General features: G+C 48.3%; 1 protein-coding gene across 2 annotated transcripts in view; it reads left to right on the top strand.

Moving 5' to 3' along the window:
- The first annotated feature begins 628 nt into the window (after positions 1-628).
- The window catches only part of CSF1R (colony stimulating factor 1 receptor), a 55,696-nt gene continuing 41,887 nt past the window's right edge, over positions 629-14,437 (top strand). Inside the window, exons 1-4 of one of the 2 annotated variants that reach the window (XM_007516400.3) lie at positions 629-831; positions 8,382-8,639; positions 9,753-10,037; positions 12,334-12,470. In XM_007516400.3, the coding sequence (XP_007516462.2) occupies positions 783-831; positions 8,382-8,639; positions 9,753-10,037; positions 12,334-12,470 (729 nt within the window). In that variant the 5' untranslated portion in view covers positions 629-782. Of the gene's footprint in view, positions 832-2,106; positions 2,125-8,381; positions 8,640-9,752; positions 10,038-12,333; positions 12,471-14,437 lie in introns of those variants that run through there. The other variant, XM_060180953.1, reaches the window with a different exon arrangement.

Raw genomic sequence — 14,437 nt, 5'->3', positions numbered from 1 at the left:
ATACTAGGAGACTGTAAAATGAAAACAAAAAAGAAAAAAGGTGAGAGTGATTATCTCCAGGACAGGATGGGATAGAGAAATGCTGATCTTTAAAAGCAAAGCAGAGCAGGAGGTCAGGCGGTAGTTCAGTGGGTTAAGTGCATGTGGTGCGAAGCTCGAGGATAGGCGTAAGGATCCTGGCTCAAGCCCCCGGCTCCCCACCTGCAGGGGAGTTGCTTCACAGGCGGTGAAGCAAGTCTGCATGTGTCTATCTTTCTCTCTCCCTCTCTGTGCTCTGAGTCCCGATCTCATCCAGAAACTTTTCCCGATGGTAAAGTTTAAGGTGCCTGATCTTTCTGAACCCCAGTCTTTCTATCAGCAAAATGGGAATAATAACAGTAACAGCATATGAAGTTTCTGTAGGAACAAAAGCAAAATAGCACGGCTTTGGTGATGAGGGCCCTGGGAATGGACGCTCTGTGCTTCTCTTGTCACCAGTCTTCAGCTAGCCAGTCAGCCTTCCTCTATGTCCAGTCCAGCCCCTCCCCCTACCCATGTTTTGTTTTCATCTGCAGACCCAAGATTTCCAAACCCTGTGGTTGCCTTGCCTAGCTAAAAGGGGAAGGAGGGGAAAAGCCTAGGGAGGAGGAGGAGGAAGAAGAAGAGGAGAACAAGTCAAACAGCCGGTGCAACACAGAGGAGTTTGTGCTCAGCACTCCTGGTCTGAACAGACTCAGAAAACCGGATCCTGGAGCCCAGCAACCCTTCAGCCCTGCTCAACCCATACCCTCTCCTCTGAGGCCATGGGCCTAGAGGCTCTGCTGGTCCTGCTGGTGGCCACAGCTTGGCATGGTAAGAACAACACTAGGACTTAGGGGAAGGGGGCGGGGGAATGGTATGTGGCCAAGAGGGTCCCTTTTTTTGTGAAGCCCTGACCCTCATTGGACACCCAGATTCTGTGTGCCTATCTCCCCTGTCCTGTACTGAAAGGTGTGGGGACTATTTGGAGATTTTGTGGAGGGAAAGGAGGGTGTGGGTAAGGTCAGACACTGGCCCCATATGTCCTGGACAAGTCTCTGGTGCTCTTGGCACTTCAGCATCCACATCTGTTCCACAGCAGGTGTTGGGGTAGGAACAATGCTTTGGGGACGGAGAGACAGCTCGCTGGGTGGGGAACCTACTCTGCCATGTACTTGACGCAGACTTGAACCCTGGTACCACATGGGAGGCACTGTAGTACTAGAGGAAATGTTGGTGCTGTGGTGTCTCTCCCTATCTCTGTTTCTTTATCTGAATGAAAAAAGGTCCAGGAATGATTAAACCACACATGCATGAAGTCTCAGCTCAAGGGGAAAAAAAAAAGAAAAGAAAAAGAAAGGGGAGGGGATTACATATAACAATTACCTAGAGATTTTTTTAAAAGATTTATTTATTAGAGATAGATAGATAGACAGATAATAGATAGAGAACCAGGACATCACTGACACATATGATGCCAGGGACCAAACACAGGACCTTGCACTTGGAGTTCAACACTTTACCCACTATGCAACTTCCTGGGTCACAATTTGTTTTTAATTTTATTTATTTCATGAGACAGAGAGAGATAGAGAGAGGGGAGAAAGAGGACAGTCTGGCATTTGTTGTGTCAGGAATCCAATTCCAGGCCTCATGCTTACTAGTCTGAAGCTCACCCACTGCGCCAACTCCAGATTCAGGCTACGAATCTGATTCCACTGCAGATTCAGACTGACAACAGCATTTCTTCTTTCCTTCCTCCTTTCTTTCCTTCCTTCCTTCCTCCCTTCCTCCCTCCCTTCCTTCCTCCCTCCCTTCCTTCCTTCCTTCCTTCCTTCCTTCCTTCCTTCCTTCCTTCCTTTCACCAGAGCACTGCTCAGCTCTGGCCTATGGTGCTGCTGGTGATCAAACCTAGGACTTCAGAGGCTCAGGCATGACAGTCTTTTGCATCACCATTCTGCTATCTCCCCAGCCTTGAGAGTCAACATTTCTGACAGGCTCCTAGGTGATGCCATCACAGCTGACCCCAATCCACAGTGAGCAAGGAGGCACCAGAGAGCCCCCATCGCCCTGCCATCTCCACCAGCCTGTGATTCTCTGACTGTGGGTGGGACCAGACTAAGAAAGGTATAAGAGGGCAGGGGTCCATCCCATGCTGGGTGGTTGAATGACAGGGTGGAAAGAGAGGAAACAGGGTAGCCCCCCAATTCTGGCTCAGGAGTGAATCTGGGAGCAGAGCATACAGAGCTAGAGGAGGGCCTGGAGGAAGAGAGGTCCCCAGCCACAACTGCTCCCAGACACTGGCTTCTGGACCCCAGGACATAGACTGGGGAGAGGGGGGATGGGCCCCAGGAGGAATTCTCTGGGTGTCAGGGAGTGGGCACTGGGTTTGTAGCTATAATCAGCCCAATCACCTGCTGTTGATGGTGTTTTAGTTCACGTTTGACTGGAGGGACATTGGAAGACACAGAGGGTTGGAGTGAAGAGGGGTGGCAGCTTCTGCTCTGGCCTCTCCCCAGTCTTGGGGCCACAGGACTGTGGGAGCAGATGCCTCCACCCTGACAAAGAGGTGACCAATTGAAGGGCTTTATGTTGATCTGCTAGGTGTGCATGATATGGTTCTTTCTTGTTGGGGTAGAACCCACACGCAACAAAGAGCATGGAGTCTCCAGCATCTTTGAGGGGTCTGGCAGATCTAGGCACTGCCATGACCACCAGCCCAATGCAGACACATACTCACTCACTCCAGAAAGTTCTGGGTGGGGGATCTGGGCAGTGGTACACCCAGTTAAGTGTCCATATCACCATACACAGGACCCAGGTTCAAGCCCTTGCTCCCCAGCTGCAGAGGGAATACTTCATGAGCGGTGAAGCAGGCCTATAGGTATCTATATTTCTTTCCCCCTCACTACCTCCCCTCCCCTCTTAATTTCTCTCTGTCCTGTCAAATAAAAATAGTAAGGAAAGGGGGAAAAATGGAAAAGATGGCCTCTGGGAGAAGTGGATTTGTCATGCAGGCACCAAGCCCCAGCAACAACTCTGATAGCAAAAAGACAAAAGAAAGAAAGAGAGAAAGAAAGAAAGAAAGAAAGAAAGAAAGAAAGAAAGAGGGAAAGAAGGAGAGAGAGAGAAGGAAAAAAGAAAAGAAAGTTCTGGGTAGGGAGGTGTTGTTCATTGTATTGTCCCCAGAGTCTGCCTGTGGGCGCTATTGGAAGGAAAAGGGGATGGCCAGAATCCAGTCCTGGAGAAGAGAAGAGATGGCAATGGGCGAACCAGTTACCTAACTAACTGCAGCCCATGAGAGGAGAGTAGTGGGCACTGTCAAAGCAGCTCAGAGATCTGAGGCATCTGGCTTCTCCCTGCTGCTGTGACAAGGTTTTGGGCTGAGGAGGGGCAGTGTTTCAGGGCTGGGCAAGAAGTGTGTGTGTTTGCATGTTAGGGGATAGGAGTGGAGGTTGGACCAGATCCTGGGAGATAATAGTGGGCTCTATCAAGTGATTGGGAGGAATAGGAAGCTTTGGGGTGGGGTGGGGGACTGTAATGAGATGGTGAACATTAGACAGGCACAGAGCAAGCCTGATCAGCCATGCACACATGTACACACACACACACACACACACACACATCCACCAGGGGAAGACATGGTCTGAGCAGGCTGACCCTGCCTGCCTGCCAAGCCAGCAGGAGGAAGTTGGGGGAAAGAAGCTGAAGGTGTCAGTCCTGTCTTGCGTGAATACCCAGGACAAACAGACAGAACAGGCGCCTATCTTGACCACATTTCCAGGCACCAGAGGCAGGGACTAGAGGGACTGGGCAAGGAAGGGGAAGAGACAAGTACTGGGAAACCAGGCCGGCCCAAAAGCGGAACATGGTATAGGAACACGAAGTCTGAGACCTCAGGATATGATAGTCACAGACTGTGACATTTAAAAATTATAAAATGAGATGAGGTAGTTAGGGTGCACACATTACCTTACATGAGAACCTGGGTTCAATCCCTCAGTCCCTACTGTGGGGCCAGAGGGAGCTTCATGTGCAGTGGAGCTGTGCTGCAGGTGTCTCCCCTTCCCTCTGTGTCTTTCTCCCTATCTACCTCTCACCCTCTGTCAAAAATAAATAAATAAATAAATAAATAACTAGATGACTGAGGAGAAAGCTCAGCTGTTAGAGCACGGACTTACATGCCTGAGGCCCCAGAGGCTATAGGTTCAATCCCTAGCACCACCTTATGCCAGACCTGAGCAGTACTTTCTCTCATTTTTTCACTCTCCTTCTAAATAAATAGATAAATAGGGGCCAGGCAGTGGTGCACCTTATTAAGTGCACATGTTACAATGTACAAGGACCCAGGTTTGAGCCCCCACCTGCAGGGGAAAAGCTTCACGAGTGGTGAAGCAGTGTTTCAGGTGTCTCTCTCTCTCTCTCTCTCTCTGTCACCCTGCCCCCTCTTAATTTCTGGCTGTCTCTATCCAGTAAGTAAATAAAGATAATTTTTTTAAATCCTTCATGGCAAGAAGAAAATTCTTTAAAAATAAATAAATAAATCTTAAGAAGGAAATCACAGAGTCAGAGACAGAGGAGGAGATGAGAAATGAAGCAACTGAGGTGCTAGGCAGTGGCACACCTGGTTGAGTGCATACATTATAGTGTGCTAGGACCCGTTTCCAAGACTCAGTTCCCACCTGCAGTGCAGAAGCTTCACAAAAGGTGAAACAGTGCTGTTGGTCTCTCTCTCTCTCTCTCTCTTCCTACCTCCCCTCTGTCCCCGTTAAGTTTCTCTCTGTCTCTATTCTAAATAAATAAATGAAAATTTAAAACAAGAAGAAATGCAGCAACAAGCAGCCTCAGGCAGAAGATTCACTAAGTGGAGGTCACCTGTCTCCTCCCTGAGCCCTCTTAAGACCTCAGAGTTAGGCAGCTGGATAGCACAGGCTGTAGCACCTGCCAGGCCAGCCAGGGGGGAGGGGGAGCCCACCATAGATCCAAGTAGGTGAGACCCCACTGTTCGAATTCCTTCCTGTAATAACTCCACACCAAGCCCTGCAGCTGCAGTACCTGAGTCATGTCCACTCTGCTGAGCTTCGCCACTGGCTGCCTAAGACACTGCTTGGCCTCCCCCTGAGGGTCACATGGCTCCAGGATGAGACACCCCCAGGTGTTGGCCATGGCATACTCACATATTCACCCAACCCCTTACTTGAGTCACAAGTTCAAGATCAGAGGCTGATGGGTACTAAACCAAATGCAAACTAAACCATCCAGAACCCACTTGATAAAGATCTTTCCAGATTATTATTGTTGTTGTGATGATGGTGATGTCATTTCTGGGGCCTCACTGCTCTGGGCAGATTGATTGATTTTTGCCAGAGCACTGCATGTGGTGCAGGGTACTGAACATGGGAAATTAAAGTCTCTTTGCCTAACTGTTGTGCTATCTCCTCCACCTCAAGCTGACTTTTTTAAAAGGAAAAAGCCCATAAGAGACACTGGGTGTGGGGGTGAAGGAGAGAAACCACAGAACTGAAGTTTCCACCAGTGAGGCTGCGACTGGGCTTGGACCTTGGTTTATACATGGCAGCACAGGCACACTGGCCAGATGAGCTTTCTTGCCAACAGCAAAGATTACTCTAGTCTTGGGGGTCTGTGGCAGTGCGTTTGTGCAAGCATATACATATATAATTTTAAAATATTATTTATTTATTTCTTATTTGATCAACAGAAGTTGAGAAGGAAGGAGGAGTTAGGGGGGAAAGAGAGAGAGAGAGAGAGAGAGAGAGAACTGTTTCAGGTCTCATGAAGCTCCACTGCAGGTAAGGAGTGAGGGCTTGAACTTGGATCCTTGTACACGGTAACATGTGTGTCACACCTGGCCTTCTTTAAATTTTTATTTATACAAAGGAAACATTGCTAAAACCATAGGATAAGAGGAGTACAACTCCACACAATTCCTACCACCAGAACTCTGTATCCCATCCCCTCCCTTGATAGCTTTCCTATTCTTTAACCCTCTGGGAGTATGGGTCATTATGGGGTGCAGAAGGTTTAATGTCTGGCTTCTGTAATTGCTTCCCCACTGAACATGAGCATTGGCAGGATGGTCCATACTCCCAGCCTGTCTCTCTCTTTCCCTACTGGAGCAGGGCTCTGGGGGAGCGAGGCTCTAGGACATATTGGTAGGGTTGTCTGTCCAGGGAAGTCTGGTTAACATCATGGTAGCATCTGGAACCTGGTGGCTGAAAAAGAGTTAACATATAAAACCAAAAAAATTGTTGACTAATCATGAACCTAAAGGCTGGATTAGTGCAGATGAAGATTTGGGGTCCCCATTTTGAAGATAGCTAGTAGGCTTATTTTAGTTATATTCCAAAGGGCCCTGCTCAACTCTGGCTTATGGTGCTGCTTGGGACTGAACCTGGGATGAAGAGCTTCAGGCATAAAACCTATCTCCCTAGCCCTCCAAGACCCAATTTAAGGAGTTTTTTCTCAGGACAGTAATGAAGGTACAAATTCATCTGATGCCATGGAGAACAGAAAGCCTGTGTCTCCACTAATGGGAATACAAGTGGCCAGGGTGACAGCTGGGATCACCAGGAATCCAGGAATTTTATGCCACCCTTACTTTCTGCCTCTCTGGGGGGTCTTTCTCCCTGGGCGAGGGGGCAGCTGCCTGGAGGGTCAGGAAGCAGAAGTGAGAGTGGCCCAGGGAGAAGCGCCACGGGCTGAGCAGAAGCCAGCAGCCAGGCTGGACGCCAACAATGTGTTTCCGCCCACACTGGCCAGAGCAGGGGTTTGGGGTCCTAGCAGACCCTCAGAGCCCTGAATCAGCTCTCACTTCCCTTCTCTGCCCCTATTTTCGGCCTTGGAAAAAATGCTGACACTGCAGAGGCAACAGGTCCACTTCCCGGAGGCCCAGCCATGGGTTTCTAGTTCTCTTTTCTCCTTCCAGAAATTTTTTCCTTAAAAGAGATTTGCTCCCCAGTAAACAATGTCATACTACGGTTTGTCTAGACAAAGGAATAAAGAAAAAAAAACACCACAGGCCACCCTTCTTGAGCACCCTTCTAGTGTTCTTTTGGTTTAAGTTTCATTTATTATGACAGAGAATATTTATTTAGAATTTATAATGAGAGAGGAAAGAGGAGAGAAAGAAAAAGAAAAAATCCATTTCCCATAGTCAAACTTGGCATGAAGTACCAGGAAATTGAACTCATGGTCTTAGGGGCCTCGAATAAGCAAGTTGGTCCTCTACCAGGCTGAGCTGTTTCTCCAGGAGCCTTGCAGGTGATGTCCTAAAGACTTTCCATGAATTGAAGTCTCCTAACAGCCCAATCAATGGCTATAATCATTGTCCCCATTGTCTAGTAGGAAAACAGAGGCACAGAGCCCTCAGGGCCCACCCCCAACTGTGCTACAGACCAGTGGCAGGAGTGGTTACAGCAGAAGACCCCTAAAACCTTCTCCAGCAGTTGGGCCCAGATGCAATACCCCATTATTCTACTCCACATGAACTCAGTCTGGGGACTCTGTCATAAACAATCCTTAGATTTCTCCTTCCTGTGTTCCTTTTATTTTTTTAATTTTTAAAAATTTATTTTATTTGATAGAGAAATTTAGAGAAAAGGTGGATAGAGTAGGACAGAGAGATATATATTGAGAGAGGACCTGCAGCACTGTTTCACCACTTATGAAGCTATCCCCCTGCAGGTGGGGGCCTGGGGCTTGAACCCAAGTCCTTAGTCACTGTAATGTGTACACTTAACCAGGTGCACCACCACCTGGCCTCTCCTATGCTTGTTTTAACCCCAGTTTTGAGTCATGTTCTGGAACTAGCACTAGGGAGGCAGCCAACCACTTTGTACTGGGGCTGGTGGAGAATCATGATCTACTCCCAGCTGGGGAGACAGAAGCAGGAGCCTGGGGCAACCCTCAAGAGACCATGTGTAGGTGGCAGATTGTGAAGCTCCCATACTGTGAGCAGGGAAACCTGTAGGTGTCAGAGGCTTCAGTCCAACTCAGCAGGTTTGGGGATGGGGTGTGAAGCCAAAGGGTAACAGGGGCATATTCAATATGGCCCAGGGACTGGGCAGTAGTACACCAGGTAGAGTGCTCATATCATCATGCGCAAGGACCTGGGTTCAAAACCCCGGTCCCCATTTGTAGGTGAGAAGCTTCACAAGAGTTGAAGTACTGCTGCATGTATCTATCCTTCTCCCTCCATATCTTCTCCTCCCTCTCTCAATTTCGTTGTTTCTAACCAAAATATGTGATTTTTTTAAGTGGCCCAGTCAGTCACAGCTGAGTCTAGCACCCCATGGGGGAGGCAGAGGTGGCTGTGATGGCATCTTGCTCAGGTTTCATGTCTCTGTGCCACCTTCTCCCTCCAGCTGGAGCCACCCCAGTGATAGAGCCCAGCGGCCCCGAGCTGATGGTGGAGCCGGGTGTGACGGTGAGCCTGCGCTGCTCGGGCACCAGAAGTGTGCAATGGGACGGCCGCATCTCCCACCTCTGGACCCTGTACTCAGATGGTCCCAGCAGTACCCTGATCACCACCAACGCCACCTTCAAACACACAGGCACCTATCACTGCATGGAGCCGGGAGACCCCCCGGGGGGCAGAGCCACCATCCACCTCTACGTCAAAGGTGAGGCCAATGCATCCTAGCCTGGCTGGTGACCATCAGGAATGGATGGGAGGGCTGGGTTTAATGTTGCCAACCATGAAACACCTGCTCACCATTTATGAGAGCCCTGGAATGAAGAAGGACTTATGTCAGTTCTTCTCATCTAAATAGTCCTTAATATAACTCAGCAAGGTTGTCTCTAAGATTGGCTCCATTTTCCAGAGGCTTGGAGGGGTTGGTTAACTTGTCCAAGGTCAAAGACCCAAATTAGAGGCCTCATTCTGCAGCATCCTCATTCTGGACCTAAGTAATGGAGGGCCATTTGCCTTTCTTTCTTCATTTTATTTTCTTTCCTTTTAAAAATATTTTATTTACTTCATTTTATTACTTGTTTTTAATGAAAAAGAGGAAAAGAGAAATATCAGAGCACAGCTTAGTCCTGGATTGTGGTGATGCTCGGGATTGAACCTGAGACCTTGGAGCCTCAGGCATGAAAGTCTTTTGCATAAACATTATGCTATTTCCCCAGCCCTACTCTTTTATTTCAGTGAGAGAGATGTTGAGAAAAATACAGAAAGAAAGAGAGAGAGACCAGAATACTTTTCAGCTCTGGTTTATGGTGGTGCTGGAGATTGAACCTGGGACCTTGCAACCTTAGTCATGAGTCTTTAAAAAAAATTTTTAATCAGTGATTTAATAGTGATTAACAAGATTGCAAGATAAGAGGGGTACAATTCCATATAGTTCTCACCACCAGAGTTCTGTGTCCCATCCCCTCCATTGGAAGCTTCCCTATTCTTTACCTCTCTCTGGGAGTATGGACTAAGATTCATTATGGGGAGCAGAAGATGGAAGGTTTGGCTTCTGTAACTGCTTCTCCACTGACATGGGCATCGGCAAATCAATCCATACCCCCAGCCTGTTTCTATCTTTCCTTAGTGGGGTAGAGCTCTGGAGAGCTGAGATTCTGGGACACACTGGTGAGTCATGAATATTTTACAGAACAGCTATGCTGTCTCTGCAGCCCCAGTTTGCCTTTCTAAGCCTCCTTGTCAGCACCAGTATTCAAAGTCCACTGGACCTGGAACAGGGAGAACCATTTGTAAATCTGTGCCTCTGTTCCCCCACTCCTAGACCCTCGCCGGCCCTGGAGCCTGCTGGCAGAGGAGGTGACTGTGCTGGAGGGTCAGGATGCATTGCTGCCCTGCCTGCTCACCGACCCAGCCCTGGCAGGGAGCACCCAGCTGGTGCGGGAAAGAGGCCGGTCTGTCAGGCATGGCACCAACTACACCTTCTCACCCTGGCACGGCTTCACCATCCACAAGACCAAGTACTTGGACACCAGTACCTACCAGTGTGGCGTCTGGGTAGGCAACTACATGAAGACATCACTGGGCATCAGCCTCAAAGTGAAGAAAGGTGTGGAGAAGGGGAGGGCCAGAAGGGGGTGGGGTGGGGCAGCCAGGACTAAGCTAAAGAAGCATCACATGGTCCCCACTTCTTTCTTTCACTTCATCCCCCCAACAACCCAGCTGTAAGATCATCTGGGAGCACCTACCACTGCAAGGCTTCCATGTTGGCACAAGGAGACAGGTCATGGAGGGTCAACAACTCAGCTGAGCATGGATGATGCACCTGGTAGAGCACACATGTTGAAGACCTGGGTTCAAGCCCGAGGTCAACAAAAGGGAGCTCATGCAGGGGGATATCTTACTAGTGGTGGACCTTGCTTTGGTCTTGCTCCTCCCTCTCTTTCTATCTCTCTCTGTGTGTCTCTCGCCCTCTATCTAGAGGAAAGAAAAGAAATATGGCTAGGAAAAGAGCAGAGTCATGTAGGCACTGAAGCCCTAAAGATTACCCTGGCGGAGGGCTGAGAAGATAGCATAATATTTACGCAAAAAGACTTTAGTGCCTGAGGGGCTGACATCCTAGGTTCAGTTCCCAGCACCACCATAAACCAGGGCTGAGCAGTGCTCTCGTGAAAAAAAGAAAGAAAAAATAAAGGAGCCAGGGAGTAGTGCACCCAGTTGAATGCACACATTACTGTGTGCAAGGACCTGGGTTCTAGCCCTATTTCCTCACCTGCAGGGGGGAAACTTCATAAACTGTGAAGCAGGTCTTCAGGAGTTTATCTTTCTGGCTCCCATCTCCCTTTCCCCCACTCAATTACTCTCTGTCCTATCAAATAAAATAGGAAGGGAAAAAGGCGGGGGGGAAATCACTCTAGTGGCATAAACAAATGCAAGGGGCCAGGTGGTGGCACACCTGTTTGAGCGCACATGGTACAGCATGCTTGGACAGGGTTCTAGCCTGTCTGCAGGGGAGAGAGCTTCATAAACAGTGAAGCAGGGCTGAAGGTTTCTCTCTGTCTTCCTCTCTATCTTCCTTCCCCCTCAATTTATCTGTCTTTAATAAATAATATATATTTAAAAATAGACATTTCAAAATAAATACATGCAAGGTCATCTTAGCTCAGGAAGCATACTATGAAAACATCACAGGAGACAATAGGGGACAGATAGCTCACTGGGTAGGGCACCTGCACTGCCGCACATGTGGCCTAGGTTCAAGCCCCAGTACTGCATGGGAGGTGCTTTGACAACAGAGGTAATCATCGATACTATGGATGTTGTCTCTCTCCTTCTCTGTGTCTCTATTCAAATGAAAAGGTAGCCCTGAGTGTTGAAATCCTGAAGACCAGAGTGACTGTGTAGCCAGGAACAGAGGGTGGTGGCGCTCAGGTTGCTGGACCCCAAGTTCTGAAGCTGCGGGAGAGGTCTTGGCTTTAATTCCAAGAGTGATGGGAAGTAGTACAGAGAGAGAGGGAGAGGAAGAGGCTCCAACTCACGCACTTGTGTGGAGTCCACTCCAGCTGCTGCCCGGAGTCCTGCTCACAGCGGGGTGGGGCCCCAGGGTGGGTGGGCGACATTCTAGGAAGCAGTGGGAGCCCACAACACAGGGGCCATGAGCCCAGGGACAGGTGGCAGCCATGGAGGGAAGCAAACTTTCCTAGGTCTGATTTGGAGTCAAAACCTGAGCTGCAAGAAAAATTGAGGTGTGAAGGCTGCCTCCCAGAGGCCAGGAGATAGCTCACCTGGTATAATGCTCATTTTTTATTTTTTTATATTTATTTTTCCCTTTTTTTGCCCTTGTTGTTGTAGTTATTGTTGTTGTTACTGATGTTGTTATTGGATAGGACAGAGAGAAATGGAGAGAGGAGGGGAAGACAGAGTGGGGAAGAGAAGCTGTGAAGCAACTCCCCTGCAGGTGGGGAACCAGGGGCTCGAACCAGGATCCTTACACAGTTCCTTGCGCTTTGTGCCACGTGCACTTAACCTGCTGCTCTACTGCCTGTCTCCCAGAATGCTCATTTTACCATACTCAAGGACCAGGGTTCAAGTCTCCTGCTACCACCACAGGACCATCATGTACAGGGAAACAGTGCTGTGATGTCTGTCCTTCTTTCTCTCTCTCTCTCTCTTTTCCCTCTGGGTTCCTGTCAATGACTGAAATAAAAAAAAAAAAAAAAGGTCAATCTGAAATAGTGGAATTGAGCTGGTCTGATCAAATGCCAAAGTCTCAGTGGAGAAAACAACGAGACAGATGAGGTTGCCTCCCAGGCTTGGGGATGGGGGAGTTGTGGGGGCCAGGCCCATGGCAGGAGGTGGGAGATATCATGCCTGGGGTATTCATGTGCTCCTTCCTCTGACCATAGCCATCAGACAGTTACCAAATGTGACATTGGAGCCAGCAGAGCTGGTGCGCATCCAAGGAGAAGCTGCCCAGATCGTGTGTTCAGTCACAGATATCACCATCGATTTTAAAGTCTCCTTCTTCCAAGGAGACACCAAGGTAGGTCCCCGAGGGTAGGGTAGAGGGGAGGCAGTCATCTTTGTGTCCGAGCACAGCAAGCTCCACAGGATGGGGTCCCAGCCCACCTTGAGCTGGGTCTCTGGGCAGAGAGCATAGTCCAGGCCTGGAGACAGGGCTGGACTCACTGAGGCCTCACTACCTATAAACAGCTCATATAAAACCAGGACTCAGCCTTGTGTGACTGAATCTTGGGCTGCTGGAGGTGGTGGTAGTATTTAATAAATAAATAAGTGTTTATTGATTGATCTATTTTTAATTTGATAAGACAGAAAAAATGAGAGGGGTGGGGGAGATAGAGATAGAAAGAGAGATGTGGCAACACTGCTTCACCACTTGTGAAGTGTTCCCCCCTGCAGTTGGGGACCAGGGGTTTGAACCTAGGTCTTGGAGTATGATAATGTGTGAACTCAACCAGGTGCACCACTGCCTGCCTTTCCAGGCTGTATATATATTTTAAATGCTTTTTAATTCCGAAAGAGAGAGAGAGAGAGAGAGAGAGAGAAACTAGAGCATCACTCTGACCTGTGTGGTACTAGGGATCCTCCTCATGCTTGCAAGCCCTGAGCTCTACCTGCTGCACCAACTTTGGGCCGCAGATGAGATGGCATTTACCACCTTGACCCCTTTTTACTCTACCCATAGGCACAAGCCAGATCTCTGACTTAGCTAATGGTTGGTTCCCAAGGGACACAGGTTCTTTCTGAGAGAATTATGGAAAGAGGGAGAAGGTGGGAGGGTCTCCAAGTAGAAATGGGATTAGTGATTAGTCTGCTCATAAGAGGGGGAGGGAGGGGGAGAGAGGGAGAGAGAGAGAGAGAGAGAGAGAGAGATGAAAAGAATCCGTAGCACTGAAGCATCCTTTTTTTTTTTTCTTTTCTACTTTTTACCAGAGTACTGTTCGTTTCTGTCTTATGGTGGTGCAGGAGCTTGAACATAGGACTTCAGAGCCTCAGGCATGAGAATCTCTTTGCATAACCATTATGCTACCTACCCCTGCCCTCTGAAGCATCCTTCAATTCAGGGGCTGGGCTTGAACCCAGGGCAAAGCAGCACCATATGTTGTGACTGTTTTCCTTTCCCTGCTACAGTATAGAGAAAATGCTGATGTTGTGGTGTGTCTTACCCTAGCTCAGTTTGTTTTTGAAATAAAATTAATGAAAAAAAGTCAGCCTGGGAGCCATAGAATCATGCATGTGCAAGGCCCTAACTCCTACCCACTAACTAATCATGCAAGGACTTAACTCCTACCCACTAACACACACACACACACACACACACACACACACACACACACACAGCCTGCACACCCCACTGGCATTATCTCCTCTAGTCTTCCCAGCAATCCTGGGAGGGGAGCACTGGGCAAGAATTTCCCCACCTTGTAGATGAAAAAACACACAGTCTCAGAGTTCAGTCCTTCACCCAAGGAAAAACAGATACTAATCTTAAAGGCTCAGGGTTTGCAGTTAAGAAGGTTGTAGTGTATATACACAGTGAAGTACCACTCAGCTGTGAGAAATGACATCATCTTCTCATTTGACAACTCTTGGATGGAACTTGAAGGATTTGTGTTAAGCCATATAAGGCAGAAGGAGAAGGATAAAAAGAAAGAAAGAAAGAAAGAAAGAAAGAAAGAAAGAAAGAAAGAAAGAAAGAAAGAGAGGGAGGGAGGAAGAAAGGAAGAAAAACAGAGGGTGAAACTTGGTCTATTGCTTTGAGTCAAGTGCTCTAGGGAGGAGGGTGGCAGGAGGGGGGACCAGTGCATGAAGTGGAGGAAAATTTCATTTGACAGTGGGAAGGGTGTGCATACTTCTATCAAGGGTAGATAAGAATCTATACTTATATGAAAACAACTGTCTTGTCAATCATTGTTTTCCTCAGTAAAGTGATATGAGAACAAAGAAAAAAAAAGGTCAAAATTTGCACCCAGACCTTTCTATTCACTA

This window comes from Erinaceus europaeus, chromosome 2, assembly GCF_950295315.1.
Source record: "Erinaceus europaeus chromosome 2, mEriEur2.1, whole genome shotgun sequence".
Lineage (NCBI taxonomy): Eukaryota > Metazoa > Chordata > Mammalia > Eulipotyphla > Erinaceidae > Erinaceus > Erinaceus europaeus.
This window is presented reverse-complemented; position numbering and strand designations above follow the sequence as displayed.